This window comes from Falco biarmicus, chromosome 9, assembly GCF_023638135.1.
Source record: "Falco biarmicus isolate bFalBia1 chromosome 9, bFalBia1.pri, whole genome shotgun sequence".
Lineage (NCBI taxonomy): Eukaryota > Metazoa > Chordata > Aves > Falconiformes > Falconidae > Falco > Falco biarmicus.
Window position 1 is genome coordinate 37,146,665 of NC_079296.1, and position 15,335 is coordinate 37,161,999.

The window sequence follows — 15,335 nt, forward strand, 5'->3', positions numbered from 1 at the left end:
GCTAGCAGAAAGGCACCCCGGAGGGCGTCAGATGCATATCTGCCATCTGAGCGATGTTGGGGAGGCTGAGCTAGAGAAAAGCCTCTGATGTGCAGCCTAGAAGGGTATTTGGGTCCCTAATTTATTCATCCATCCTTCAGAAAATGACTGTGGTCATATATGAAACGCACAAGCATTTTTAGGACACGTTGCTTAGTGCTGTGTTTAGTCCTTTGTGTCAAATTCCTGCTCTCTTGACCTATTTCCAGGAAAATCTGTTGGTCCTCATGTTTAGATTCCTGTTAGCAGAACAGTATTTTGTGATTAGAAAGGTATTTTATTACACTTTATGTTAGGGGGAGTGTACCAAGATTGCCCTGATGCATAAACTTTGCCATGGCAACATGGCATCCTAGAGCATTTAAATCCCTTGCAGCACAATTCAATACATCTTGTGCAGTGTCCTTCAAAGCTGGTATCTGAATAAGTCTCCTGAAGGGTCAGCTATAAATTACAGAACAAAGGTGGGAAGTCAAGATGAAAAGAAGGGAATCGTCCGAGGGAGGAGACTAGAGATCTTCATGTATGGCAGCAAAAGTTAGATTAAAAAAAAACCCACAAGGCTGCTACTAATGTTTTAAGTAGCCATGCATCAGTTCATTAAGCTGGCTAGCAGTCAGTGTACCATTTCAGATGGAGAGAAGAGAGGACCAAGGACAGGAATGGGAGGCATTCAGTCCAAGAGGAAGATATAAAAACTTGGTAATGGGGGAGAAAGGTGTTATGTCACTTCGGGCTCTGGGAGAGAGAGGAGATGCTGGCAGCCAGCAGCTAATGAAGGCCAGGTGGCTCCTGGCACTGGGAGGGAGGAGAGAGCCTGGAAGCTTTGGCCATCCTGCAAAAGGTGCAGCCATGGTTAAATGGAGGTTTGGAACAGAGTGAGGTAGATTCTGAGTTATGTGAAACAACTTTTTGTGGCAGCAGATCTGTCTTGCAGCTCCCTTCCAGGGAAATGACAAATATTGTGTGTGTTTCATTCATGCTGAGATATATTGAGAAGACAGGGGTATTTTTATTTTTGTCTGGGATTAATATAGCATACCTGCAGGGTTTCCTCATTCCCGTTTGGGGCTGGATCAGGGGTTTCTGCATACTGTGAGACGACGGAGTGGCGTGGGTGGCCATATGCCTGTGCATAACCTCCTTGGTCATCACTAATTCAGCAGACACCTCTGGTATTGTGTCAGGCTGGCATCAGGTATCCCAGGCTCCACATACCGACTGCTTTCTTTTGTCTGGCTGACGGGAAAAGCACCTGGGACTGTCCCAAGGGCATTCCCAGTGCAGGACATTTATCTTTTTAGCATCTGCTGGCCATGAGAGTCAAGGGTTGTCTTAATCCTTTCTGGGTGTCTAATTCCAGAGGAGCAGTCACGCTCAGGATAGGATGGTCCGTGGAGGCAGCACAGCCCTCCATGCCGCCCTGTTTCATTGTTTGCACCTAAGGACTGGCACAGAAGCCAAATTTGGCTCAAGTAAAGGAAGGCAAGGCAGCTGCATGGGGTCAACACATCTGGCAAGAGCATAAAAGCAGGGCAAGTACCTGTAATACTTACTCTAATGCTCTCCCTGGCTCCAAATATGTCCAGCTGAGAAAATTCCTGAGCTTCTCTGTTATTTGATGGATTTTTTTTCTTTCATTAACCTCCCCAGTCTCTCCTTGAATAAGTATGGACATTTATCATCTTCAGCATCTTCTGGCAAGAGGCCGCACAGTTAAACTACCGCTTGTTACATGAAGAATTACTTGTGAGCTTGGTCTGTCTGTGCCTTCCTCTGATTAACCTGGACTGATTTCCCGTAACTCTTGTATTTTAAGAAAGAGGCCATGCCTACCTCAGGGAGATGGTGGGCATGCAAATGCAGGTGGTTGTTCGGAGGGGAGCACCTGGATTCAGCCCTGGTTTCGGCTGTGCTGTTGCATATTTTAATAACTAAAACCCTTTGAAACTCTTCAGCTGCCTGCAGCATTCACAACTGTATCGACTGTTGAAAGGAAAGCACTGTTTTGAGCCCTGAGCTGGGACAGGTGTGAGGAGAGGAGGACTGTTACAGCCATTACATTTTAAAGCACATTGAGATAATGTGCGAGGTTCACAGAGCCCGCTGCAGCCTGTGCCCAGCTTGGAGCTCCTGGCCTGGCAGCGGATTTGCTCTGTAAAACCTCTCTTTCAAGCACTGGGTCTGGTCATGCATAAAGACTGGCAGAAGAAGCTCATGTCCTCCTGTTTCCCCCTCTGTGTTACCCCCAGCACCATTCAGCGTCGGCTGTCCCAGCTGGTCTGTTCACACTGCCTGATATTTTTCCCAGGTAACACCAACAGCATCTTTGCACTGGACTACATCAGCGGAGCCTTAACCCTGAATGGGCCACTGGACCGGGAAAACCCCTTGTACAGCTCTGGATTCATCCTCACAGTGAAGGTGAGACCGCCTCCATCCAGGAGGCACACCAGCAGAGCAGGGTGGGGAGGGCATCCTGCTCAGGGACAACTCTTTCAAGAGGTGGAGGTGCAGACCTGGGACATGTTGCTCCCATCCGTAGCTGTGACGTGCTGTTCCCTGGCCAAGCCAAGCATGATATTTAACACAACCCCTTTGTATGGTGGCCCAAAACATGGTTGCCTCTATATGGATGTATAAAGTCATTTTTGGTGCCCTGCCTGGTCTCCAACTAGATCTGCCTGCAGTTGTATCTCCTGGCAACATGGATGCACCCTGGGATTGCATGAGGCACCTACGTTCACACACCTGAATTGTGCCCACTTGTGCCTATTTCCCACCCTTCCCCCCCAAACCCCCAGAAAAACAAGTACATTTTGTCATTTCACCAGGCAGTGGTGTAACAGGGCATCAACTGCATCTACCCAGCACAGGCAGGCACAGTGAGGGAGTGATGCTGAAAGTTGCCTCGTCAAGAAAAGGCACTGGAGCGTGGTCTTCCAGCCCCACCTGAGAGCAGCTTCCCAGCTCTGCTCACAGCCCTGTAATTAAAATCAATACCAAGCTGGGCAGCTGGTTGGAAACACATTTAGAAGTATAGATTCTGCTGGGCCAGGGTAGGGAAAAATCAGCATTGTAGGAAGGGTCATTGATTGGGAGGGCAGCAGCCAGCACATCGCCTTCTCATTTGGGCAAGTGCAGTACTTTGTCGGGAGTCAAAGAGACAAGGAATTACAGCACGGGTCGTACTGTGGGGCTTTATGCATGGGGAAGAGATCCGCATCCATCCCTGGTATCTCTTGGTTTGGGCTTTTATAGTTTCAGTTCAGCAGAAATCGAGACAAGGAAAATACTTTGTTTTTAATAGGGACAAAAATATCTGTTTAATCTTGGAAAGGTTTGTGAACCTGAAAACTTGCCCGTTTTCCTGCCTGCATGATAATGGAGTTCCAACTACATTTCTATTGATCTGATAGATTTTTATTTTCTCTCCCCACAAACTTTGCATCCTCCCGCAAATGCCAACTCTCTGCGTCCCGTATCCCTAGGACCCAAAATGTTCTCTGCTGCTCTCATCCTGGAGCATGCAGTGAAAATACAGCTGGATTGCTTCTTGTTCAGATCAGCCTGTTCTGCTGTTGTGTGCAGAAGTGGTGAATAGCAATGAGCCATGTGGGTCGTGTTAGCGTTGCTTTTCTGTGCCCACAGCAAAGCAAGATTATCCAAAGGACAGGAGGAGGGACTTTTCTTGAAAAGGCTGTTTCACAAGTCTTGCTTCTCTGGCAATAAAAACTGCACTCTTTCCTTTTGGGAAAGCAAAATTAAAGTGATTCTTGAGACAGAGGTGTGATACGGAGTCATGACTCAGCTCTGTATTTAGACACATGTTGCCAAACCTATTTTAGGGTCTAAATCTTGTTTTCCTCTGTTGCCCTACTTTTCTGTCCCTTCAACAGCATTATGGTAGTTAGCTCCCTGCTCCTGGTCCTACCTCAGAAGATGGCAGAGGAGAAAATAGGAGTGCTCTTCACTCCATCGTGGCTTCCCTTATTTTGAGGACTGTCCCCCACATCTCACAAGGCAATTTTCTGGTTTAAATGCTTGTGGCGGGGAAATCACCTACTCCTCCCCTAGCATGACTCTGAGCCCTGACAATTTGTTACATGATAGGGGCAAGTGAGAACCTGGCCGAAGCCATCCCAAGGGAGATGTTAAACCGCTGGGAAGGCTTGCAAGAGTGCTGTGAGTCTGATGTGTGGGTGATGGAAGAGCTGGGTCAACATCCGTGTGTGTGCGTTAATGGGTCAGCAGTGTGGAATGGTGCTCAGGGTTAAGGGGCAATGCCAGAACCAGCTGAGCATCCTTCCCTGGCAAAGTGGAAGAAGCAAAAGCTGCAAGAGTCTCTAGTCACGGCATACACACTTTCTTTTACATTTATTCTTTGAAAAATAAAGGCTGCCTTGTTGTTTTCTCTCCTTGCAGGGGACAGAGCTGAACGATGACCGCACACCCTCTAATGCCACTGTCACCACTACCTTCAACATCCTAGTCATTGATGTCAATGACAATGCACCTGAGTTCAACAGCTCGGAGTACAGCGTGGCCATCACGGAGCTGGCCCAAGTGGGCTTTGCCCTTCCCCTCTTCATCCAGGTGGAGGACAAAGATGAGGTGAGGTATATCCCCTCCTGCAAGGGCTTCTGTCCATCCTTTGTTGGGTAGCGCTGGTGTGGTTTTGGGAGGTGCAGGGAAGAATAAGTCACTGAGGAACTTGTGATGAGGAGCATCTGATACCCACTTAATTCAGCTCTTACTGCTGCCGTTGCTCTGCTTGCTCGGTACCCTGAGTGCAGATGCCCTCCCCAAAGCATAGGCACAGCGTGTGCTTTAATGTAGTCAGGATTGCACAGCCACTGAGAGCCAGAAAATAGGATTGTGTGGGATGCTGATTCTCGCCCGCTTCCAAGGGCTCTTGTCGGTCAGTCCTTTGCCAGTCTGCTTTAGAAAGGGAGGAGGTTTTCTGCTGGGCTCTCAGGGGACCTGCCAGGGACGCAAAGGAAAGGACCTCCAGGTTCTCTGCCCCAATGGGGACAGATACCGCTGCTGTCAGGGAGAAGGTAAGAGATACCCAATGGCATGGGGCTGGAGAAAGTGTAGAGGGCACTGAGATACCAGTTCGTAACTGCAAATGAGCTGGGAGCATTGTAGGCTTGTGCCTCCCTCGTGTTAATGGAGCTCCTATTTGTTGTGCGCTGGTCCATGCCACGTAGGGACCGCAGCATGTTTCCCAGCCTTGGGCTTGCAGTCTTCAATTACTCTGATTATTTGACTTGTGCAGTTCACATCTGGCTGCTTCTGTGTGCTGGTACCCTCCAAGCCTGCCACGCTGCGTAGTGTCTGCTTCAAACAAGTACTGATACCTCGTGGTGAACTTTCCAAAATCCCTTGGAAAGGCTCTGGCTACAGGCTTCTGCCATCCCTATTCCTCTTCAGGCCAAGTGAGATGAGGGGAGAGGGTTTGTGAGAATAAATGGCATTGTCAGGATGTTTTCCTGATGCTTCAGGTGAACAGTGTGGTAGCACTGAGGAATAAGAAATGGAACATCTCCCCCTGCCCCCAAAATCTCCTAAGATGCCTTTGCTGGCTGAAATGATGGATTTGCTTTTCCCCAGCCCTGGGTGGAGTTCACCACATCTTGTAAAGCCAGCCAGAAATCCCATTTTTTTTCATATGAAGTGATTATGACACGGAACTAATAATCTACTTGTGACATGATGTCACCGTCCAAGAGTTATGAGTTCAGCCAGAAGTGGTGCAGATGAGCTATTAAGCAGATAAAGAGACTGTTTTTTCTTGAAAATGTCAATTGCTAATAAAGAAGATATGGATATGACAGATGCTTAAGATAGTTTCTGAATAGAGCCGCTGTCGTGCTTTCTGAGAGATGTCAGCAGATCCGTTCTTGAAGGGCATTGTAACACTTCTGTTTGTGCCAGAAGGATGAAGGATCTGTCATTATTTCTGGTTAAAAGCTCATTTTACTGGAGTGACTCCCATTCAAGAATTCACTTTTCAGCCTTGCTAATTTTAAAATGGGAGAATAAAAAATAGCCTTGCCTTCCCGATCACACCAGCAAAAATAGACTCATTCTTTTGATGTATTTCTTTAACATCCTGAGATTTCCCCAAAAGAATTGGCTGAGATTTTGAAAACTGCTGAGAGGGAGGACCTCTTGTGCTAAGAGAGTCTGAAGAAGTTTTACTGTACGCGTCTTTGGAGACCATCATGTTAGCACGGATTGCTTTGACTGTAGCATTATTTTCACGGATAAGAAGCACAGGATTGCTGATGTCTTGGCATATCTGGAGGGAGGAAAATTATAAGCAGTTTGGGCTCTTTTTCTGCATTATCCTGTGGTGGACCTTTCTTGTTTCCCTTTGTGGATGCTTGCAACTGGACTAACCATCAAGGTAGCACTTTAGGGGAGAAAACTGGGAAGAGGATACCCAGGTCACAAAAAGATGTGAGAGAAAGTGGGACTGCATCTGCAGCGGCTTGTTCTAGCATTGCTTCCCAGATAGGGTATTTATAGAAGTCCCAAGACCCCCAAACTTTCAGTAAAAAAACTTACAGAATGGGAAGATAGTTGCCTGACAGTGATATTTTGGATGCTCAAATACCTCATGAGAGGCTTTTAATAGTGAAGGGATGGGATGGCGAGTACCAAGATCTTCATGCAGGGATGTGCCCGAGGACATGGCTGACGAAGCTGTTTCACCAGCACGGCCTTCATGCTGGAGATGGCATGATTTGTTTGTGTAAGGGGCAAAGGAAAACATGAAGACAATTATACACCTCTCCAGGGAGAGCAGGTAAATAAATAAATGAGAGCAGATGGATACAAACACATGAAATCAAAGCCTACAGTCTTTGGGAAGATCATTTTACTCAAGTTTTGTCTCCTGTCTCCCAAACTATCTTGTTAAGTCCTGGGAGAGCCCCTTGGCAGGTTGGTTTCTTTCTTGAGCCGAGCCATCCAGCCTGTTCTGGCCCCTCTGGCAAATTTTGATGCTGTTCTTCAGCCCTCATACTTGTTGAAGTCCTACTTGGATGAAGCAGCCCACACCTGAACCTTGCTGCACGTGGGGGTCCTGTGGGGTTGGGTGCCTTTGGGGAACCTGTTTGCCATCATGCTCTGGTTGTGTCTTTGTAGAGCTGGGGAAAGTGGTGTCCACGTGCCTCTGGCCCTTAAAACACACTGCGTGGGCTGCCAAGGCTGTTAAGCAAGAAGGTATTTTGTAACTAGGTCCACACAGCCTTTTCAGATGATGGTGTTTTGGTCTGTCTTTCTTCTGGTATGTTTTGCACAAACTTAAATGATTGCTTTTTGAAGGAGTTAGATTAAACAATTCAGCAAAGCACTTAAAAACCTATTTATGTTGCATGCAATGCTTGAAAGACCGCTTGAAAGCATGCGCTTGAATTTACCTCTGTGTTTAAGTGCCTTTCTGGAGCTCGGCTGCGTTAATGTCTCAGACAAGGTATCTAAGCAGAGTGCCTCCAAGGAGAAACCTGTTCCTCTGAGTTTGTCCCTTGCAAACTCCCAGATGCCATCCCTCAAACATGGTCATGGCCTTGCTCCAAGAGGAGCTGGCTGGGGGTGGGAGGTGGGATGGGGAGCATCTCAAGAGGATGCACCCAGGTTGAGTTGAGATCAACCCAGATGTGGATTTGGGGTGCAGCCAAGAGGTTTTCATGTAGCTGTGCTGGTTTTACTTTTTGCAGTCTCTATGGCGTATTGAAAACACTTGAACACAGGAGAAATTGGTACGCAGGGTATGCACAGGGTTTTGGACCTGGCCTTCTATGAACCAAGAAAAAAGCGTTAATTTCTGTGCAGCTGAGTTTCTCTGTCTGCCACACAGTCAGAAAACCACTTGAATACCTTTCTAAAGCTGTTTGAGAAAATCTGTGGAAGTTTCCCAGTATTTAGACTGAGCTTGTTCTCAACTGGACACCACAGAAGACTGGTATCTATATGCACCGAGACTGGATTCTCCTCTCATTCATGTTGCAATAGATCAGCAGGGGCAAATAAATTCTGTGTATGAGATGGAAGGTTAAAGCCTTGAATTATCCATTTTTGCAGCAAGGTTTGTTTCCAGGTTGAGAGCAGGAGCCTTGAGCTGTGGAATAAGTTTACATTAATTCGGAGGGCTGATTAGCTCCAGCTCATCTGCTCTAGGGCTGGCTGAGATGGGGGACATGGATATCCTCTCTGGGTATGCTGGTACTTTACAGCCTGGTGGCTCGATACAGTATTTTAGGGAGAAGGCAAGGGTTTGGCCATGTAGGAGAAGGAGCAGGGCATCCCCCATGTGAGCTTCCTATCATCAGAGGATGTACAGAAGTATATTAAAAGAAATGGCAGCATACTTCCCCAGGACACGCCAGAGAAACCAGCTCTTCTACCATGGTTTTCACTTGATTTTCCTTGATGCGGTTGACTGAAGAAGAAGAAAAGGGCAGAGGCTGTATAAAGCGCAAGTATGATGGTCTGACATTTTAGAATAATTTTGAAACAATTCTCCAAAATAAGCATATTGAGGAAGATAAATGGGGAATTTAAAAAAAAAAAAAAAGAAAAGAAAATACAGTCCATGGGAATATGCAGTATTTGTTGCTTAAAGCTACATCAGAGACTCGCATAGGGATATCATATGTGCCCATGTGTGTGCAGGTGCAATATATGAATCATCCGTAGCATATATATGCATATGACAGACACACGCACTATAAATATGATCTACGCAGCAAGGAACTGTAAAGGGGAATTGACGGCACTCGAGTATTCTCTCCCAAAAGTGCCAGCTGCCAGTCGGGCTGAATTAGATTTCACAGGGGTTTTTGCAATACATGGAATTCACCAGCAAATTACCCTTAAAGAGGGAAAATCAATCATTTGGAGCAGAGATAAGCTGAAGGCGAGGCAGCCTCGGATTGATCCCGTCTGTGCAGGCGTGTGTGGAATTCAGCAGATAACCTGGGGAGAATGGGGAAGGAGAAAACTCCTCCAGGAGTGGGGGAGCGGGAAAGGACTGACACTTTGGACAGACAGAAAGACAGGAGAAAAGGGCTGCCAGCGTGGGGAGGAGGATCGGAAAGGCAGGGGACCATTTTGCTCCAGGCATCCTGCATCACACACGACCCCAGTGGGGTCCTTAGGGATGCAGGGGACGAGCAGCTGTGCCCAGTGAGCCCTCCAAAGGGTTATTGATACTGTCGTGCTCATGTGCTGGGTGAGCAGTGGGTGCTGGGAGCCTGGGCTGGCTGGTTGGGCAGTGGGAGAGAGGCAGGCAACTCTGGAGAGGCTATTCAGAGCAGTCGAGTTAAATGCCTTGAAGTGGGTGGAGAGAATAACCCTCTTTATGCCATGTGTTTTCAAAGGAAGGATTAAGCTTTATTTGTCTCTGACTAGCTAGAACCCCAGGCATAAGGTATCCAAACTATACAAAGAGGCACTAATTGCTTTTTTTAAAAAAAAAACACTTCCACCCCTTCCTCCTCCACCACTCCTGAACTCTTAGCACTTTCCTTTCTTTGCAAACTTGCCAGAATGAGAGCTATTAAACACTCCTCAGCTTTTTGTAGGTAATAGCCTGTGCCTAGAAAGTGGCTGGGAGGAAAGCTGGAGTTAACACTGGATTTTATGCTTCAGAAAGACAGGGCTGTCCCTTTTGTAAAAGCAAGCTGCAGCTGAGCTAGGATAGAGAGAACCAAAGGCAGCCCTGTACTGTGTCGGCATGAAGAGAAGAAAACTGAGGATCCCAGGCTGCTTTTCCAAAATCTAAGCTCACTTTGTGCTGAAAATGATTGCAGGCCACCAACCTACCTGTGCACCTTGGTGATTTCAGGGAATGGTATGGTTGAGGAAGTGGTGGTTTGATTGTCTAGGGGTTTGGGTGGTTGTTTTTTTTTTTTCACTTTGAGTTTTTTGCGTAGCCACTGGTAAGTGATGCTAAATAATTGCTTTGACTGGTGGAAGGCTGAATGATTTCTGAAGCATTTCTATGTGCACTCCCATGAGAAAGGGGCTGAGTAGGAGCAAGAGTGATGGATGAAGCCAGTGGGCGATGTTGGGTGAAAAAGCAGGGATAAAGCTTATGATGCATCCTCAGTCAAAGCTGGAACAGCTGCTGTGGCTGCTCCTGGCCTTCTGCTGTGAAAAGGGGTTCCTGGATTTGTGGTGAACCATGCCCTGTGAGCGTGTCTTGTGGGTTGGGAGAGCAAATATTTGGCCGTGATTCGTAGCAGGTGCCTAAGCAGGGCCCACATGGTGCCTGTGACTGACCTCATACCCACCTCCTGGCATCTCACAGCCTCACGCCTGAGCTTCTGCCCTTACCTGCTGGTCCGTGCTGTGCTGGCTGTGCCCAGGGATGGTCTTCCCTCTGCTCCAACCCCCTGGATTTTAAGGAGGATATTGGGTATGTGGGGCTGGCAAACAGGCCTGTCACAAATTGTTCTACTATGAAGCGTTTGGGGTAGATCAGTAAGTGGTTGCTTTTTTGGAACTTGAGTATCGGCATGAGGTTGATGCTGGCATGGTGGCAGCAGGGACACGATGCGGCTCCTATTACACGCTCCGAGGAGTACACACGCAAAGAACAAAGTCATAATTACACCCAACTGCAGCTACGATTGTCTTTTAGCTGAATTGACATGAAATTTCCATCAGTTGCGGCGCCGGCTATGGCTCGGAGGAGGTTTGATTGCTGGGAAGGAGGCAGCGGGCAGCAGCCTCAAGCCATAGTGAGTGCTGGCCCCACGCACTGGCACGGGATGAGATGAGCTGGGAAATGTGCGGCTGTGTCCCAGCTTTGTGCAATAGCGAACTTCCCTCCGAAGCCTGTTTCTTTATGGCTCAATTTGTTTCGGATGGAAAGCGCATGCAGACGGGTTTATTATTGTAGGGTTGCTAAGCCTTGGCAGGCTGCTCGTTTATTTATGCCTCCAAAGGAAGGCAAAGGAGCCAGTTTGTTTTCAGTGATGGGGGGGAAACTTGAGCAGTACAGGAGACGGTGGGTAAGGAGGCTGGAGGGGGGAAATGAGCAGGTAAAGCAGGTCATGCACCGATAGCACACCAGTGCGTCCCATGCTTGTCCTTGGCACCGCAAAGAGATGATGCTCGACCGTGAGCCCACCACTGCACACCAGGACCTTTGCAAGCCTGGGGAGATAGCGCTTGGTTTTCTTCTTCACGAACACATTTCAGATCCGTTGTTTGCTCTGGGTGGCAGGAGCAGGTAGGAAGGGGTGAGGAAAATGTAAGCAGCTCCCTGTGGCTTCCTCCAGAGCAGAGAGGGTACTAGCTGTGAGCCGGGCTGAGCCAGCCCCTTCTGCTGGGCAGCTGATAACAATTTGAATATTCAGATTTGCTTTCAGCCATCCGCAGGGGGCTCGCAGGCTCCGGGAACCAGGAGCAAGGAAAGCAGCATGGGGGCAGAAACAAAAAAATAAATAGCCGAATAAATATATAAGTGGCAACTTGCAGCAGCCCTCCCGAGAGGCAGATGTATTCCCCTTCTCCAGACCTCACATGGGGAGACTGAGGCACTTGAGGGGCTGCTAATTAGGGATGGTGGGTATCTGGAGGCTGATCTCCTTCCCCAGCTGGAGGGGAATTAATCCACCCAGCTCTCTTCCCACAAATACTTGGATTTCTTTTGATGTTTCAACCTTTATCTCATGGCTCCAACAAACTCGCTTCTCTCCTGCTTCCAAGAAAATCCCTCGCATCTTGCCACCACAAAAGGTGCTTTCGTGTACTGTGGGGAGGGCACTGAAAGGTGCTTTCATGTACTGTGGAGAGGGCACCGGGCCCTGGGAGAGACACCAAGGGCTCAACACTAGAGCTGGGGAGAAATTCCTCAGTGAAATGGCTTTTTGTTGCTGGTGGAAAATGTTCATTTGTTATAAATTGGCATCTGAAGGGTAGGGTGTGAAATATGGTTTGGGGAGTGATGCTTCCTCCTGCCTTTCTCTGTATCATCTGCTCCCTTCCTCCCAGGCTCTGTACCAGTGTCAGGGAGCATCCCTCACTTGTGCTGAGGTTGGCATTTCCCAGCTGGCCAGCAAAACAGCTTTTGGAAGGAGCTAAGTCTGCCCTAAGACAGGTCCCTTTTCTTCTCTCTGTAGGGATACTGGCTCCCCGCCGTCCACCAGCTGAGCATTTCTGGGCTCCTGGGGCAGTGGGTAGCCTTTGGGGCTTGCTCCTATCAGAGATGCTCAGCTTGCCCACAGCTCCACAGGCTGCTGGGGGGTGCAGGGGAGGGAATTCTTCTTGTGTCACTGGTTCTCAGTGGTCACACTTAGCCAGTTTTCGCTATTAGTGCCCCTTCGAGCATTTAATTGGTCCCTTTTTCTGATAGGTGGGAGGTCATTCGAGAAAAATTGGAAATTCAGCTCTGGCAGCTTCTGGACTTGTTTTTCACGTGCTCTACTGGGCCGTGCTTTGGGAAGGGTTGTTGTGCCTGGAGCGAGGGTTCTAAAGTGCTGCTGTCAGTATATTGGTGGTCCTGCTGCTTTGCTGGCCAAGCCTTGGGAGAAGAGGAGTTTTCCACTTCACAGTTTGAGCTGCCTTACTAGAAAGAGCCCTCTGCATGGGAGAGGTACCCATGCTGGGACCGCAGCACAAGGCAGTGAAATCCAGGTGTGTGATACCCTGTGCAGTGTGTGGCTCTTAGAACAGTAAAAAGGATTTTCCCTCCAGCTGTGTGCAGTGCAGGTTCATCCCAGGGATGCATTCCTTTCATGTGCACATAGATTTTGTATAAAATGGGTGCACGTGAAAAGAAGATTCATAGAGTTCACATGCATTGTACACCCAGTAAGCATAATAAAATGCAACAAAGAGTGCTTAAGGTTGGTGCCAAACCCTATCACTCGGTTAACCAAACCCAAGCAGAGAAACGCTCCCCTACGTCTCCAATAATTGCATTTTTGCATGTATGAAGGCAAAGGGCTGTACCCAAGCTGCTGGCGCTTGGAAGTTTGCACCTGATGCGCAGGCTTTGCAGCAGGGTCAGTGCTTTTGTCCTGCGCTTGCCTCCAGGTTGCCCCTGGTGCCCACAGCCTTACCTGGGGACTGTGCCTGGTCCTTACTCCTTTGTCACTGTCAAACCTTCCTCTCTTCCCTTCCCAGGGACCCAACAGCATTTTTGAGGTTTACCTGGTGGGCAACAACTCCAACCACTTCATCATCTCGCCGACCTCTATCCAGGGGAAGGCAGACATCCGCGTCCGTGTGGCGGTGCCACTGGACTTTGAGACCATTCCTCGCTACGAATTTTCGGTAAGGCTGCACCTCTTGCTTTATGGGATGGCCATGTTTTTAAGTGTGACCTATGAGTGATCAGAAACCATGCTTCTCCTCTCTCTAATCCACACGATGAAACTTCAGAGCATTACAAAATGGCCAAAAAATGGAAATAATAAAGAAAAGGAGGATGTAGGGGAAGAGATTTGCTCTGCATCTTCTCCCTGTTTCCAAGATCTGAAAGCTCTGCTGCAAGAGCCGAAGTAGACCATGTTCCCCCTTGCTATGTCATGGGGCTGTAAAGGCTTTATAGAGTATAAAACTTAGTTTTAAGTGCACCGATCAGGCACCAAAGCTCTCCCCAGCCTCCTGCTCCAGCTTTGTCTTGCTCTCTGCCTGAGCCGTGAATTCACAGGGAAGACAAAGCAGGCTTACACTGCACCAGTCCTGCAGAGACGCTTTCATACCACCCATGGAGAAAGATGAGCAAAAGCTTTCCTAGCCTTTCTCCCGGTTTCAGTGGGGTGGCAGGTCCCGGTTCCCCAGTTTGCCAGGCAAAGGCTAGGACTGTTCAGGGCAGGTGGTGCGGGATGCTTGACTCGCCCAAGGACTGAGGTCACCCAGAGCCGAGCAGCTCCTGGGGGAGAGGGAAAGAGGTTGCTTCTGTTTTTTGAGCAGCTATGCTTTGGTGGTTAGCACTGAGCATGGAGCTCAGGAGAGTGTTGTTTTCTGCATTAAAAAAGAATAGATAACTTTACCAAGCTTTGCAGACAGTGTGTCCAACCTTGTCCTTTGCTTCCCACCTCTGCCCAGCTCTTTGCAAATGAGAGTGTCCCAGACCACGTTGGCTTCGCGCGTGTGAAGATTTACCTCATCAACGAGAATGACAACCGCCCTATTTTTAGCAAGGCTCTGTACAACGTCAGCCTGTTTGAGAACACCACTGTGGGCACCACTGTCCTTCAGGTCCACGTGAGTAGGAGCATCCTGGCTCTCTTTGCGTTTGGCTCCATGGTGCCCGTCACCAAGGGATGGGCTGGGGAGCCTGGTAAGGGAGTGGTGGGAGATGCTAGCGGTGGGTTGTAGCCCTCCCATGGGCTTTTGGAGCAGATGTTTTGACCTTCCCTGGTCTCTGGGAGACATGTGTGGTTCCCACCACATTGGGAACTTGGGGAATGTCCCGCACTGATAGGTCTCATATGCAGACAACAGCTTCTCCTGCAGACACTGATCCCAGTGGTCATGGTCTTGCTTCTCCCTCCTCCTCACTGCGTGCAATCCACTGAGTACTTCAGTCTCATCACATATCCACTGCCTCTCTCTTAGCTTACTACTTATGGGAAAAGATGCTCTGGTACCTTCTGAATTTGGTCATTTCATCAGTGAGAGTGAACACCCAACTTCTGTCTTTCAGCGTGGGTTTTCTCACTGCCTTGTTTGGAAGCACCAACTTCCTCAACAAAATTGAGGTCAACTGAGCCAATAAAAGGGTGAAGGGTGGAAAAAGAGGGGAATGACTGTATTTAGCAGAGTGTGGTATTAAATGGCTGGTAGCAGAATGGTGGTGCAGCAGACAGAGGCGGTGACAATAGCGGGGCATTTCCATAAGGCTTGTCACTCCCATGTAGGTTAGTGGAAGCATCCAGAATCCATGGCGAGAAGATACGTTTCCAGGTGCGTGAAGACACTGTCAGTCTATATCAGTGCCAGTGTGGGGCATAGCAAGAACCAGAACAAAACTCTGCACTGAAAAATAGTCAAAGAAAGAAGCAAAGCTGCTCTGGGACAGGAGATATCAAAGTGGAGAGCATCGAAACCCCTGCTAGGCTTTGGATGTGTTATTACTGCTATCGTTTGTCGTACATGGTTTAGCTTGGCTCCCTCTCAGGCTGCCCTCCCGGCTCCTCCCTTTTCCCCGCTCTGCCGGGATGCAGCCCCCAGTCTCCCCTCCACACAGGCATGCCGATCCAGAGAATAAAAGCCCTGACAAAAGGGTTGGGTGTATGCGCCTGTGCGTAAGTGTGTTTACTCTA

The 15,335-nt window shown here is 48.6% G+C and overlaps 1 protein-coding gene across 4 annotated transcripts in view; it reads left to right on the forward strand.

Annotated features, from left to right (window-relative positions):
• CDH23 (cadherin related 23) overlaps positions 1–15,335 on the forward strand; it is a 213,468-nt gene that overhangs the window by 117,367 nt on the left and 80,766 nt on the right. For all 4 annotated transcript variants that reach the window (XR_008824095.1, XM_056352859.1, XM_056352860.1 and 1 more), the window contains 4 exons: positions 2,351–2,463; positions 4,465–4,653; positions 13,189–13,338; positions 14,116–14,274. Coding sequence is in view for 3 of the 4 variants with exons in the window: in XM_056352859.1 (XP_056208834.1) it covers positions 2,351–2,463; positions 4,465–4,653; positions 13,189–13,338; positions 14,116–14,274 (611 nt within the window). In the remaining variant the exon portion in view is untranslated. The remainder of the gene's footprint in view (positions 1–2,350; positions 2,464–4,464; positions 4,654–13,188; positions 13,339–14,115; positions 14,275–15,335) is intronic.